Consider the following 16,646-nt stretch of genomic DNA (forward strand, 5'->3'; position numbering starts at 1 on the left):
AATGTCCCTCAGGTGCCTCTGACCAGTCCAATATAGCACTTCTTCATTGGTGATCTGTCTCTCCATGTGGTGCCCAGGATCTTATGTAGGTAGTGTTATCCTCTTCCATGCCTCACTAGCATAGATTATGGTTGGCGCTACTATGGACATGCAGAGTTGCACCTTCATGGCCATGTTGAATGCCCAGACCATGAGGAGCCATTGGAAGACCGATGCTGCCGATTCTTGTGTGGACATCAATCTCTGCATCACTCTCCCTTGATATGTTGCTTTATGGGGAGGTGAAGTTGTCAACGTACTTGATTTTCTGTTGCCTGTTAGTAATGGAAGGGCCTTGTTGCCATTCCGTCATCATTGTCTTGGTCTTCGCACAGCTGATACATTGGCACTGCTACTCTCAAGAATGGTGGTTATGTCTAGGCATGTGCACAATTCTTCAGCAGTACGGCAACGTTGTCTGTGAGATCCAGATCCGTCAACCGGTGGTATTGCCATGGGATGCCAGGGTCTGCATTCACCATCACCTTCCTCATGATAAAATCAGTAATCAAGGGGAAAAGGAATGGTAAGAGTATGCAGCCTTGCCCTACGCTTGTGATAATGTTGAGGGAGTCCGTGGTGCCAATGCTGGCCTTGATGCAGCAGCTGGAGTCGCGGTATAAAGCTTTGAAGGTGTTAATATACCACAGCAGGATGCCGTACTGTCTTGCAATGTACCAGAGTGACTGCGGATGGAGGCATTCAAAAGCTGTCTTGAGATCAATGAAGTTAATAACAAATGGCTTCTAATACGTCAGGCTGTGCTCTATGAAGTTCCTGAGTGTAAAGATCTGCTTGCAACATGGGCTGCCAACCTATAAACCTGCCTGTTTTTCATTAAGGGTACTATGACTTCTGCTTTCCCTAGGCTAAAGAAGGTTAAAAATTTGGCCATAGTTGTTACTGATTGCCAATTCGTAATTGATGCGGGCAAATTGGTGAGGAGTGAATTAGCTTGAATATGACAATTCCCCATGGTTCAATAAGCCACCACCCCTCAAGTTCATGAGAAGAATGACCACTTGGACAAAATAATGACTGTTGTCATCTATGTAACCATGTAAGGCATGAACTACCAAGAGATGACCTGACCTCACTCATGGGCTGCGGTGAGACTTGAACTGTGTGTCAGTGACACATAAGAATGCTAGAGAAATTCCCATCAGCAATGCCTCTCCCTCTGAATTCAATGGGAGGGCCAGCAAACAAATGCTAGTCTCCTTCTTGAAGTGAGCTCCACAAACATTCAGGCAAAACTCCTGCAAAATCAACTACAATGGACTGGACACTATCTGGATGGCTGAAAAGCTTCACACCTGCCAGGTCCTGTTTTCTCAAGTCTCAAATGGCCAGTGTTCCAGGGGAGGGCAAATAAAATGTTTGAAAGACACCCTGAAGCTCTCCTTGAAGTATAGCAGCATTGACATTAATGACTAAGAGGAGCTGGCTACCAATGGTTCAAAACGGTGACTACTTGTCCATCAAGCTGCATCATGCTTTGATTCCACATACCTTAATGATGAGGCAGAGCAGTGGCAAAGAAGGAAAGAATCCCGCACTCCGGATCCCACTATCTCGTAGACATCCTGCCCCATTTGTCCAAAGATCTTTGGGTTGAGAATCGGCCTTTTCAGTCACATGAAGACCCATGACAGAAACTCGCTACCCTGTGTAGATGCCATCCTTAAATCAAGTGATGGAAGATGACATCCAAGAGATGAGGAAGGTGAAAAGCATGTAAGAAGAAATTGGAAAATGTAATTGATTGAGTGGAATTTTAAGCAAAATGCAATTAAGATGAATGGCAAAAGAGAAAAAGGTGACATGAGCAGCGAGTAGTTAGGATCTGGAATGCACTGCCTAAGATTGTGGTGGAAACATAGTCATGGCTTTGAAACAATTACTGGATAATTATCTGAAGAGAAAAAATTTGCAGGGCTATGTGAAAAAATGGGGGCTTGGGACCAGCTGATTTGCTCTTGCAGAGAGCTGGCACAGATACAATAGGCTGAAGGGCCTCATTCTGTGCTGTAACCATTCAGTTACCCCATTCTGTAAATATGTTTTATGACAAAATTTGTTTGAAATGTGGACAGTATTTTTATGCAATGGAAAACAAATAACATTTTCCTGTTTGATACAGGACTGCAATGCAGTTTTGTGGTGCTTTAACTCCTATTCAGTGATTTCCAGTATAATAAACTAATGAACACAGTTATGAACCAGATGTACACCATTTCAAACACCTGACAAGTAGTTTGATGAATATGTTAAAAAAAAAGTTGTAGACCAAATAATTGATATATAAATCATTTACAGTTCTCACAAATGTACATGCACATGGACTCAAACAAAACAGTGCACTACACTGGTGCACAGATAATGTATAGATTCAGTTCAGCCATTGGCTTGACTGTCAATAGAGCGACAGAAGAGTTCTGCTCCATTGGCCTGCGCTTGATACATCAGAGAGGATCATGAAGGACAATGTTAATAAAATTAAGGAATCAAGTGGACACTAACATACATTATATATTATACATTATAATACTTGTAATTACTTATTACAATTTAACAATCAAGAGAAAAGTATATAACCATCTTTACTAATTGACAAAATATACTTTCCATCTGAGAATTCTAACTAGAGCAAAAATACTCTCCCATTGTAAAGGGCTAACATCTATGAATAAACATCTACCAATAACAAATCAAAATTATTTCCTTTTGGAATGTGCATTTTTCCTGAATATTTTTAGCAAATCAAGTGCCACACAGTTGGCAGGTATAGTAGCATCAATACAATTAGTAAATATAGTTATTTCAGTCAGTACTGTACTGAACATTTTTGTAGATTATTGATTGTAATCTGAAGCCTTGAGTTTCCACAGGGCCAGCTGCATGCCTTGAATTCGCTGGGCCTGGAATGGTGGGAATGAAAATTGGGGCAGGTCCAGCAAAAAACAGGTCTCTGCCCCAAAAATTGTGCAATGCAGGTTTCCTATACAAGATGGAGTAATCAAAGGTTCCTTTGATCTGCCTCTGAAAACCTGGCAATGCAAAATGGGCTGGCAGGATGTCATTATCCTCTGAAGTTCCCAGCTCCTGAACCATGACCATACTGGACAATGACAAGAAAATAGCAACCAGTAAAATGAAGTGGTTTAAGTGAGGCCCACATGGGTAATGTCCTGGAAGACTTCAGATGATGCAATCTTTCTTATTTACAGTTGACCCTCTGATAAATAAATCAATTTCATAAGCTCCACCAAACCATTGTGGTCTTACTAACTTGCAATTCATGAAACTTTCCAGTGATAAGAGACTGCATTTTACACTCCCTGACACCCCGCCCTAGCAGAGGACATTGGATGTGCCGATACTGGCACAAGGACCTACCGGATCCACTTAACTGCATTGATTGTACAGACTCTGGAAAGTCAAATCACAGTCCACTGACAATTCCCATTCCCATTTCAGCACAGTTACTGGGATGGTGGATACTCAGAGCAAACAATAATCTGATCATCGATGCTCAGTTTGAGTTCCTTCAGGGCCACTAGGCTCCAGAACTCATTAGAGCCTTAATCTAGATGTGGACAAACAAGCTGAATTCCTGAGGTGAGATAAGAGCGACCACTTTTGGCATCAAGACAGCATTTGTCCGAGTGTGGCATCAAGGAGCTCCAGCAAAAATGAATTTTTTTAATTCATTCATAGGATGTGGCCATCACTGACTAGGCCAGCATTTATTGCCCATCCCTAATTACTCTTGAACTGAGTGGCTTGCTAGGCTACTTCAGAGTCAACCACATTGCTGTGGGCCTGGAGTCACATGTAGGTCAGACAAGGTAAGGAGTCGCATGTAGGCCAGGCCAGGTAAGGACAGCAGATTTCCTTCCCTAAAGGACATTAGTGAACTAGGTGGATTTTTACAACAATCAACATGATTTCATGGCCATCATTCGGCTTTCAATTCCATTAAGATGACGATAGAGAAGGACATACGTATGCTGTAAACCAAAGTAATAGATTGGAGAAATGTTGATTTTGAAGGGCAGAGGATAGAATTTGGGAAAATAAAATGGGCAACTACATTGGCAAACAATGGAAAACAGATGAAACAATGTCCAACAGAGTGCAAGGAAAACAATTTCTGCTAAAAGGAAAGAGCAAACTAAACACCAGCTCCATGGGATTCCATGGATGAATAAATACATAAGGGAACATTTGAGGGTTGGGAAAGAGGCATTCCTTAAGTATGTAGACAGTAGAGGACTGCAAATTATCAAGGAACATAAACAAAATGGTAAATTATTTTACAATAAAAACTTTATAATAAATAAAGATATTACATATCATTAAAAAGGAGGTTTTGTGGTGCAATGGATAGCGTCCTTGCCTCTGAGCCAGATGATTCAGGTTCAAGTCCCAGTCTAGGACTTGAAGACGAAGGAAGGTGTATTCATAATACAGCTAAAAAGGTTGAGGATCAACCTGTAATTCCTTCCAATATATGCCAGTGGCAGGCAGTGAGAGCAGGAGAGATTCCTGGTCAGCTTTGTGATGGGAAGAAATTGGAGTGTCCATCATCACTTTCCATTTCTCCAGGCTACAACATGCATGTATAAGTGTATGTTGCCACAGCAACTCAGACCCCTTGGGTGGCCACTTAGCTGGATGACCAGTGTGGATCAAGTTTGTGCCAAACACACAGGGTTCAATCCCCATTCTGGCTAGGGTGGATTCAGGACCTGCCTCCTTGTGCTACCCATGGTGGAGGTCATGGCACTGTGGGTCAGACCTTATCTTGCTCAGGGAACTCAAGAAAAAGATCAATAAAAAAATAAAGGCTGTGAGGGCAGTAAAACCATTAAGAGATTGACAGGAAAATACTACAGGTAATAATAGGGAGATGCCAGAAATATTATAATTGTTTTGCCAGGTGTTTACTGCTGTGGGGTGGGGGTGGTGAGGGTAGATCAGGTAGACATGACATTGAATGATGAGAAGGGTAATGAGATAATGCATTAAAATAAAAAAGGTATGTACTGAATAAACTAAATGATCTCAGTCTATAAAGTCCTGGTCCATATGGATTGCATCCATTTATTTAAAAGAATCTAGGGAAGAGATCTAGGTAATTAGCATAGCCAAGGACCATGAAAATCTCTCTCCATAAGAGAGAGACAATTTGTTATATTTAACTTGAGGGGCATTACTCTGTGAGCATGGGTAGGGTGAGGACCCTGGCCTCCATGAATTACAACAGCCAGCATAGGAACTGAACCCACATTCTTGCTGTTCTATATCATACTCTAGCCATCTAGCCAACCAAGCTAGCCAACCCCCAGGGAAGAACTAGCAGAGATAATACAACTCATGTTCAATAATTCATTAGAAAAAAGGTGTAGTGCCAGAAAACTGGCAGATAGCTAATGTAATTCCTCTGTTTAAGAAGGGGGACAGAATACGTCCATGGAATTGTAGACCAATCATCTTAACACCAGTGGTACAAAAATAATGGAATCCTAACTAAAGTAGATGATAGAAGACCACCTAGAAATGAAAAATATAATAATGAATAGCCATCACGGATTTCAAATAGAAAAATCTTGCTTGACCATACTTTTAGAACTTTTTAAAGGAGGTAACAGAGAGAGTAGACAATCATACTGCAGTAGATGTAATTTATCTGGATGTTCAGAAGACCTTCATTAAGGTGCCTCGTAATAGACTAACAAATTAAAAATGGGGAGGCAGTGGCTTAGTGGCAATATCGCTAGTAAACTAGAAGCCCATGCTAATACCCTGGACAGGGGTTCTAATCCTGCAATTGAATTCAATTAATAAATAAAATCTGGAATTGAAAGCTAATTTCAGTAATGGCACTATCATTGATTGCTGTAAAATCCCATCTGGTTCACTAAGTGAACATTAGGGAAGGAATCCACTGCCCTTACCTGGTCTGGTCTACATGTATCTCCAGATGTACAGCAATGTGGTTGACTCTTAACTGCCTGCTGTAGTGGCCTAGCAAGCCATTTAGTTCAAGGGCAATTAGGGATGAGAAAAACTGCTGACCAGTGGTGCTCAGATGCCATGAAAGAACTTTTGTGAAGTCAGGACAAATGGCAGAATGGATTGCTAGCTGGCTTCAAGACAGAAAGTGAAGAGTGGGAATAACTGGAGTGGCAGAAGTTGATGGTGTTCCAGAAGGATCTGTGCTGGGACCATTGCTATTCATAATTTAGAATAACAATTTGGATTTTGGAATCAAAACACCATTTCTAAATTTGTGCATGGTCCAGACATAAACATCCAGGGTTGAGCTGATAAGTGGTATATTTGCAGCACCCCAAATTGAGTTTCCAATTACATATCTGCAATATTACCAAGACTGTCTACTTCGACCGACCATAACACGACTTGTCTCTGACCCTCCCTCAGCTCATCTACTGCTTTAAGCCCCATCCATGCCTTTGTTATATTTACAGCACAGAGAAGCCATTTGGTCCAACCAGTCCATGTTTATGCACCACTTGAGCCTTTTCCCATTTTTCCTCATCTTTTTTCATCATTTATCATATTCCCTATGCTTGTCTAGATTTCCCTTAAATACTATTAACTTCAACCACTCCCTACAGTAGGGAGTTTCACATTCTCACTCTACCTTTGGGTAAATTTGAGCAAATAGAATTCCCTATTGGATTTCTTTGTGACTATGTTGTGTTGGTGGCTTTTAGTTAGGTTCTTCCCTCAAGAGGAAACATTCTATCTGCATCCACTTTCATGATCTTTAAGATAGCTATTCGGTCACCCCCAACCTTCTTTTTTCAGGTGGAGACCCACCCTATCAATCCTTTCCTGATATGTATGCCCACACATTTCAAGTATCATCCTTGTAAATCTTCTCTGCACCCTCTATAATGCCTCTATATTCTTAGCCTTGACTGTTCCAAAGCTCTTCTTGTCAGCTTCCCATCTTTCACCCTACATAAATATGTCTTCATCTAAAACTCTGCTCCCCGTATCTTAACTTGTTCCAATTCTCATTCACTCATCACCACTGTGCTTGCTGACACTAACTGTCTCCCCAAATTACAGTGTTTCAATCTGAAAATTGTCATCCTTATTTTAAAATTTCTCCATAGCCTCATCCCTCCCTATCTCTCTCTAGCCCTCCAAGCTTTCAAGATCTCTGCACTCCTCCAATTTTAGTCTTCATTATTTATTATCTTATTGTCTCTCTTTTATTTGCTCCATTATTGGCTTCTTGCTTTCAGCTGCCTTGGCCCTATTTTCTGGAATTCTCTCTCTCTCTGTCTCTGTCTTCTCTTTTAACCTACCTCTTTGATCAAGTGTTTGTTCATCTTTCCTGATTTCTCCTTCTATGGCTTTGTCAAAAATGTTTTAATGATACCACTTTTTTTAAGGGCCTTGGAATGTTTCACTGTGCAAAATGTGCTTCATAAAAAGTAAGTTTTGTTGTTTCTCATCATTAATCAGAGCTTTTTAAGAATTAACAAAAATGTATTCATTAAATGTTTCTTTAAAAATATGTGGTAACCAGGCAACACATATTAGACATTTGCAATAAATGTTATGAGAACTCAAAGGCATCCAATCCTTACCATAAGAATATCTGCTGTGCTTTCACCAGAAGCCAATAATTATTTGTCAAAATGAAATAATGGTAGCAAACGTTCAAATTATGCCAGGTCAATAGAAAATACAAGTACTGAATCTAACTCTTTGATAACAGGTTTTCAAGAAACTGACTAATCTCCAATGAATGAATGAACCATTATCAGTGACATGAGTAAATAATCATAGTTCATTGTGTCACTTACCTGTAGAATATGACTTCCCAAATTCTGTTCGAACACATTAATGGCCATGGAGCTTGGACTCCTTCTACGTTGTGCTCCTAAAGCTAAATATAAGAGGAAAACAGTAATTATTCAAAGGTTTAATCAAACTACTGCTAATATCCCCAGGTTATAGACGTTAATGTTTCTATTTTAATTTTCTGAAACATTATGGGATATATTCATCTCTTCATAAATGATGGCAAAATAAGTCAGCAGGAATATAAAGTGAGTTGCCTTGCTTTATGGTCCTGTTGACTTTTTTACTAGAAACACTCACAGAATGATCAACACTCCAAATTAATTCAGTGAAGACAAACAAACTTTGAATTATGTTAGAAATAACTGGATTCTGTATTTGGGGCAAATTGTAGGTTTCACTACACAGATAAGCTGAATGGGTTGAATGTACTACCTCATTCTTATCTATCATGTAACCTAATTATTAGAAAACAGAAGAAAATGTACTATATTCAGAAATGAGTCTTGTGCTGGGGAGGGTGTCCGGTCGGGTCTGGGGGTGTTGGGGGAGGAGTCCCGTGTGGGTGGGGGGAGATCCCAGAAGTTAGAAGTGGTTTTAATTCTTCTAACTTTTTCTGGGTAACTTGGTGTAGCCCAGTTGGAACCATCCAAAGTCTACAATTTAAATCGCATTTTTGAATGGTTCTCAGCACAGGGCACTAGCCCAGTGGAAGTTTGCACTTTTGGGCAATTGCTGTGCAAACCTTACCTGTGAAGTCCTGAGAGGGGTTCCCCAGTACATCTTTGGGTAGTCCCCAATCCGACACTGGGGAGCTCGGAAGTTACATCCCATTGTCATTATTGTAATATTTGAAATGTAGCAACTAATTTGTGAACATCAAGCTTCCATGAACACAAATGTGATAATGACCAGATAATCTATTCTCATGATGTTGATTGAAGGGTAAATATTGACCTGAAAACCAAGGATAATTCCCCTGCTCTTCTTCAAAATGATAGCATGAGATTTTAGGTCCATCTTAGAAAGCAGACAGGGCCTCAATTTAACCTCTCATCTAAAAAACATCTTTGACAGTACAGCACCCCCTTCAGTACTACACCAGAATGTCAACTTGGATTTTTGTACTCAAGTCCCTTGAGTGGAACTTGAACCCCCAACCTTCTGATTCAGAGGTAAGTGTGCTACCAATCGAGCCACAGCGAACAAAGAAAAAATAGATTTTCATTCTCAGTATTTGGCTGAGCTCAATTTGGAATCCATTGCATCATACAATTTTCCCCACAAGCAATTAACTTCTCCATCATTTTGTTGGTTTCCAGCATGGTGTTAGATGTTCAGAGTATCTTTGTTAAAATCAGAGCAGTGACACATGAGAGGGTGGAGGCTGTATTCCTTACATTTTTCCAGCACTGCTGCTTCCTTTGTCATTGCCAACTACTCCAAGCAGTCTCTGCCCCTCCCAGGTCATCTCAACTTCACCATCGCTGGATCACTTCCCTCATCCTGGGGCCTATCCAAATTCTTCTCAGTTGTTCTAGGAGCATTTCTGCTTGAGCTATGACTCCAAACCCCACACCTGTTGCTGTCCTTGACCCCATGCTCTTTTTTCATTACTATGCCAGGCCCAACTCCACTATCTGAATCGCCAGCACAATGGAGTGATCAGAGCAGACCAGAAGTGAGAGTTTGAAATGTGTAGATGGTCTTGATCAACCAAAACCAGCTGAACTGTTGAGCACATAAGGGAAAGTGACATAGCTTCAGTTCAATTGTCCACTTTTTCCACTTCAGCTTTGTACTTCAGCTTCCAATCCCATTCAGACCCAAGCCCCATTTCTCTCAACCACGTGTTCTAGCAGTTCCAGACACGATAGCAGCAGTCAGAACTTGGCCTATTTGCACTTGAATTTTGCAATAGAGGCCCTACTGATGGTGTAGGTGCTAAATTTGCATACTTAAGCATCACATTTCAGGCAGCAAGACCATGTGCTGTTTACAGGTCCATCTGACTAGTGAACCAGGTAAGCCTTGGACATAAAGGGGGGTCACTAAAGTATCCTCCTCATCCTTAACTGCAGGTTGCCCATTTATCAGGCACCAAACGGGTGACCATGAACTGCATTTCTCTCTAAATGTATCTTGAATATAAATATTTAAAATTCAAGCTATCAGAAAATACTACTAAATTCACCATATTTATCTTGACACTAAAAGCTTTCCAGAACCATGAAAACATTATCTCCACTTTTTAAGCATCATTAATTTTTTTGGATAGACAGGGTTAAGCTTAATGGCGCCATAAATAATTTTTTTAAAAAAGAAATGTCAAAAACATTTAAGGCTTAATAATTGCTAAGAGTAATAACGAGGTAAAACAACAAGCAGTTTCTGAAACTACTGCTGGAGACAAGAAAAAGTGAATATTAATATGCTTAACTGCAGTACTTATCAAATTTATGCAGGAAAGTGTAACAGAGGGAAATACATTTTTCAACAATAACAAAGTTGTTATTTTATTGTTGTATGATGATTTTATAATTATACATTATAACCCCATTGAATCCAATGGATAATAGTCGTTTGGTAGTACAGAGCTTGAATTCAGTATTGAATTTCAATGATGCTGATAAAAGCGACATGTCTAAGCTTTTTGTCTGGCACTCATCAGGACACTTTGTAAGAATATCAATATAAGGGGAAAACAACAATTTATACTGTATGTGAAGAGAGTGCTGATTGGTTGGCAGGTGGACTCTGATTGGTAGAGGCGTTGCATTGGAGAACGCACCAGTGATGATGACTGACAGTTAACCGGTAAGCATTGTTTGAAATTTAAACCAGGCAGCTTGACCCTATATGGTCAAGGCATTGCCCAGAGGAATAAGTCAGCGAATGGCTGTCACATATTTTGTTTAGCTGAAACAAACACAATGTGTGTACATGTTCTTTCTGTCTGCAAAAAACAGGGCAATGTGTATTATATATGTTGTTTCCAGTACACGCAAATGGGCCATACTGCAAGCCCAACGGACAATCTTAAAATGTCAGTGTAATTCTTGCAAAGTGTCCTGATGAGTGCAAGACAAAAAGCTTAGACATGTCTCTTTTTTTCAGTTTTCGATTTAAACAAAATTACAATATATGTAATAATATAACTGAAGTAATTAGTTGAATCAGAATTAGAATTACCATTGTTTAGAAGTTAGATTTTGATTTATTTTTCATTTCTCAATGTATTTTACTCTTATCTTGTTAGGTCCACTTGAGCTGAGCACTAGTCTTTAACCATATAATGCTACTCATTTTCCCTACCTTTCAGCCCTTTGTCAATGTTGGACCGATATAGCAGCATAAATTTACCCTCCCATTTTCTTTTTTATATTCGTTTTTGTTGTGGAAGTGTCTAGTCTCATCTTGGAATCTCTTATTCAGATCAGTGGACAGTTCATAAACAGAACTACAAATAAGAGAATGTCTGAAATAAAATTGCCTCCACAAATTTTTAAAATAAAATTAAATATTGGCCTAAAGAAGCCTTAGTAAAATGAACACCAGACTTGTACAGATCCTTTTACATCATTGTTAAATAATTTCAAAGAGAACCATAATATATTTTGATGTGGGAAACAATTCAGGAATAAAAATCTATGATCCAGTAAATATAACATTGTTGGATTTTTATATAACTAGTCAGAGCACAGTCACAGAGAAAAGAGCATTTATCTGTCTTGAATGAATCTCTATGGTATAATTTTACTGTAGCCTTGCCATATTTATCAGTTTTCTATCATGTTTGCATAATATATATATAGATATATATATAAAATATACATATATGTCTTTATTGGTGAGAAGTAACCATAGAATCATTGGGACTAATTTGCATATTCCTGGGGCAATTGTATCATCTGGGTACATCAAACCAGATGATGAGGAGTGCCTGCCAAAAAAGTAGCCTGTCTGATTTCTCATGCACTAACTTAAATGGATGGAACAGTTGGTGGATTCCATAAGGTTATATGATTCTCCCCACCCTATTTTCCTTTATTCAATGGCCAGAATTTTGACCTTGATGGGTGAGCGGGTCCCACCGGCTCAGTGGCGGGCAGGCAGCCGAACTCCGCCGCTGAAACGGGGCCGGCCGCCATTTTACATGGGTGGGCCAATTAAGGCCCGTCCAGCAGCCTGCCCGACAGGAAGCGCTATGCGCTTCCTGTGCGGGGTAGAGGATTCCACATCTGTCAGAGTGCGCTCTTTCGCGCATGCGCGCAAAAGAGCGCACTGCTCCCTGAGACTAAGTGCTGTCTCAGGGAGAGCGCTGAATGTTTAAAAAACTTTAAAAATAGAGAAAGAAAAACATCATTAACATGTCCCCCTCATGTGACACTGTCACACGAGATGGGACATGTTAATAAATATGAGTGAAACTTTAATAAACTTTTTAAAAACTGAGATAAAACCTCATCCCACCAGTGGATGAGGTTTTATCTTTTTTCCAAAGCCCGCTGGGGCTCCTGGCCTGCCCGCCAGCCTTAAGGTTGGACGGGCAGGTCTTTCAATGAGCTTAATGATCCTGTCAATGGCCTGAATTGGCCATTGACAGGTTGGCGGGCGAACAGCTGATTTCGATGCCCGCACGCCTTCCTAAAAATTTTAATGGACTGGGATGATGTCGGGGGGTTCCTCCTGACGTCATCCCGCGTCATTTTCCCATTGGCAAGCGGGCCCCGCCCCCAAATCACCGACAGGAAAATTCTGCCCAATAAGTTCAGATAAAAAATTGCCAGAGGTGTAGGAACAAGAGATGGAACAATGAGGCTATTTGATCTGTCATATTAGCGCTAGCTCTCTGAACGGATTGATCATTTGGTGCAGGATTTTTTAGGTCAGCGTGTGGGCACAATCGGCGGGCCAGGGAGCAGCCGGGGAATGGGCCATCACCCATGATCAGCCCCCAACCTCGATTTCACGCTGGCTGGCCAATTAACAGCCAGCCAGCATGAAGCATGCGCTGAAATGTTCAGTGCTTCTGGGATGGGACGGGAGGAGGGCGGGCGCTGGCATAAGTGCAGGTGAGCGCTAAATGAAAGCTCCCTGAAGGCAGAGAGCTGCATCAGAGAGCTGAAGACTTCAAAGCAATTAAATAAAGATTTTAGAATCATGAAAAAAATGTCCAAGCATCACAATCAATTACCTGAACATATACATGTTAAGAATTCTGTCCATAGATTTTCATTTTTTTAAAATTTAATAACAGAAACCTCATCCCGCCCTTCGATGAGGTTTCATCAACAATGCAAAATCCGCCTGGCAGATTCACCCATCGACCATCCGTTGCACAGACCATGAAAAATTGGGGACAACTGGAAATTTAACAACTTTAATTGTCTTCTTAATTGTCGGCAGGCGCGCTTCCGATATGTGCGGCGCCTGCCAACCGAAATATCGCGTGAGCGTGGGATGACGTTGGGACGCTCGCTCAACATCATCTCGCGCGATTTCATGTCTGATCGGGTCAGGCACATGCCCGTATGCTGACCTACGAGTTCTGCTCTTGGTTTCATTCCCCTGACTTTTCGGCCTGTTGCCTATCACTCTAGTACTACAGAATATCTTTTATATCAACATGAATTTTATGAGTGGATCACAAGTGGTAAGGAATGGAAATTCAATGTTAGTGACTGCAGGTTCATTTAAATAATATTTGCACATACCATGCGAGTGGATGATGTGTCTTCAGAATTTTATGTTGGTCCTGGTTAACTCACACTTGTCGTTCAGCGTGAGGCCTGCTGCCTGCAGAGGCTTGAGGACCTCTCTTACCCTTTGGTCGTATTTGGGCTCTTGTTGAGCCATGTATGAGGATGCTGCCAATACGGCCATGCTTGCCCTCAAGGATTGTTGACATGGTACGTTGGAATATCTCAGGGGTAGATGAAGTGCCAAAAGGGAGGTGGTTAAAGTAAAATTGACCAAAGGGTCTGATAAAGGTTGTCAGGAGGCGAGAATCCTTGTCAAAGGATATTTGCCAAAACCAGCTGTTCGCATTGAGTTTAATAAAAATTGACGGAAATGCCAAGCTTGGCCACTGTCATCTACCGACACCATCAGGTGGACTTCCCTCTGCCTGACTTTATTAAGCTGCATAAGATCCGCAAAAAGCCGAAGGTGACTATTAGGCTTGGAAATGAATGATGACCAGACTGGAACACCAGCGGGTTGGTTGTGTGATCAGGGAAATAACGCTCCTGTCCATGCAGTCAAGTTCCTCCTTAACATTCAGCAATAAGGGGTGTGGCACCTTCCTAGGGGTGAACAACTTCACCGGCATGGCATCTGGGAGCCGAGAAATAAGATATTTGCTCTTCAAAAGGTTGTGGGAATTCCTGGTAGAAGGTGACCCTGGTGTCCGATGGAAGAATCTCATCGACCTTCTGTATGATAGCCAACTGTACACACACGTTCCTGCTAAGTAAGGAAATGCTTTGGTTGCGAATGACGTAAAGAGTTTCCATGATCTGTCGCCTCTTGTGGCATAATGTGGTGGTAATCTTACCCTTAACGCGTATGTTTGCTTGTCCCGCCCCTGGACTTTCATAGTGGAAGGCTGAAGAGGAATCGTGTGGAGTTATGTGAGGTGATCAGCTGGTATAGATACCCCTGCACCTGTATCAAGTTTGAAGCATGTTGGGAACCATCTAACCTCTAAATTTATGGACCAGAAGTCCTGGGAATGCTGGTGAACTTTGCCTAGGAAATGTGAGATAGGCACTAATTTCTGGTGGTGGTGTCATTTGGCCTGTTTGTTAGAGACTCTAACCGAGCAGAAACACTGGAAATGTCCCAGCCTGCCGCATCTGAAACACTTAGTGCCGCCACCGGACAATCCTGCTGTTTGGGCTGTCGTCTTGCTCCACAGCGCAGACATTTCAAAATGGCAGCGAACCTGTTTCCTGCCTTTTGTACCGTTTTGGTGGGCTTCAGCGTGGGTGGAGTTACTTAGTTTGGGCCTGAAGTGGAACATGAGTCCGGGAAACATGGGTATTGAAGATCCAATTTGTGTCCGGCTCACAAAATGAGGGAAGGAACTGACCTGGATTGGTCGTAGAAATTTTTTTGCAGCACCTCCTCCACCAGAAATCTCTGTGTAGGTCTTCAAAGCTTGAAAACGGTTGGGGTAGCAGCAGTGACTGTACTTTAGTGCCGTCATTGCTACCCATCTATAGTGAGTGTGTCACTGAGGTGCTTTACAAGGCATGTTGCCAAACCGGGATCACAGTCAGCTTGGACCTTGGGTATTTGTTGTTTGGCACCAATAAGGGACTAACTTGGCACCAGCACTGCTGCTACCATGTTGTAGAATGTGCTAGGCCAGGATTCTAGCAAGGAAGAGCTATGGTGTTTCAGGATATCAACATAAAGACTATTTTATTTACACTATATACAGTGTGTACATTGTGAGTTACAGGGAAGGCACATCTCCTCTCAGGGCTAGCTGTCTGGTCCCTTCAGTACCTAGCCCTTGGTAGACTGATGTTAGTCCCATATCATTAGTTGCCAAATAGATCAGCACATCCACTCTGTTAACCCTTTATATTACACTGTCCATAAAATCTGAGTGACACATCAACAATGACAATTTACAATACTGTCTTTAATATAGAATAATGCCCCAGGTTTCTTAACAGAGGTATAATGCAACTAGAATAGACACCGAGACAAATAAGGTGATATTCAGAGGAGTGGCCAAAAGCTTGGCCAAAAAATAATTTTATGGAGGGTCTTAAAGGAGGACAGAAATGTAAGAGACAGAGGTGTTTAGGAAGGGAATTCCAGAGTGTGTGGCCTAGATATCAGAAGACACAGCTGTCAATAGCTGAGCAAAGGCAGAAACAATGTACAAAAGGCAAGAGTTAGAGAAACAAAGAGATCCTGAGGTGGACAGGGCACGGTAAGGGCTGGAGATAATTACAACATTAAAGAGGGGCGAGGCCATGATAGGATTTAAATAAGGGGAAGAAAATTTTAAATTGGAAGCATTGGCAGATAAGGAGTCAATGTTGGTGATGGATGAACGGGACTTGGAAGTGGAGTCAGATACAGGAAGCAGATTTTTGGATGATCTTAAGGTTATGGATAGTTAAAGAAGGTCACCATTATTGGAACAGTCAAATCTGGATAGAGGCATTGATGACAACTTTGGTGGCATATGGGATAAGGATGGAAATGGGCAACTATTACAGAGCTGAAATTAGATGTTCTTTGTGAAAGAGAGCTCTGTTCTTCAGCTACCAATTCTATCCCCCTCCCTATCTCAGGTTGAACCAGACTCAATATTTGCATCCAATTTGACCCTGACTTGAGCTCTGACCCCATATTATCTCTGTCATCAAGATCACTCCTTACATTTCCATAATATCACCCACCTCTGCTCTTGTCTCTGCCCATCTGCTGTTGAAAGTCTCATCCATCTTTGTTACTTCCAGACTTGACTATTCCAATAGCCTCTTGGCCAGCATCCCCTCTCCCCCATCCTTCACCCTCAATAAACTTGTCTGCCCATATCCTGACTTGTCCTAAATCCTGTTCACCATCATCGGTGGGTTTATTGACCTAGATTTGCAGTTTGTCCCCAAAAGTTTAGATTTTAAAATTTTCATCCTTATATTCAAATCCCTCCATGGCATCACTGTTACCTCCTCCAGCCCTGTAATCGTCTGAGATCTCTGCATTCCTCCACCTCTGACCTCATG

At 41.4% G+C, this 16,646-nt stretch overlaps 1 protein-coding gene across 1 annotated transcript in view; it reads right to left on the minus strand.

The window, feature by feature from the left end:
* Positions 1–16,646, minus strand: part of npas3 (neuronal PAS domain protein 3) — a 1,500,089-nt gene that overhangs the window by 749,129 nt on the left and 734,314 nt on the right. Inside the window, exon 4 of the mRNA XM_078562825.1 lies at positions 7,893–7,975. Within this exon, the coding sequence (XP_078418951.1) occupies positions 7,893–7,975 (83 nt within the window). The remainder of the gene's footprint in view (positions 1–7,892; positions 7,976–16,646) is intronic.

The sequence above is a fragment of the Cetorhinus maximus genome, chromosome 18 (genome assembly GCF_964194155.1).
Source record: "Cetorhinus maximus chromosome 18, sCetMax3.hap1.1, whole genome shotgun sequence".
NCBI lineage: Eukaryota > Metazoa > Chordata > Chondrichthyes > Lamniformes > Cetorhinidae > Cetorhinus > Cetorhinus maximus.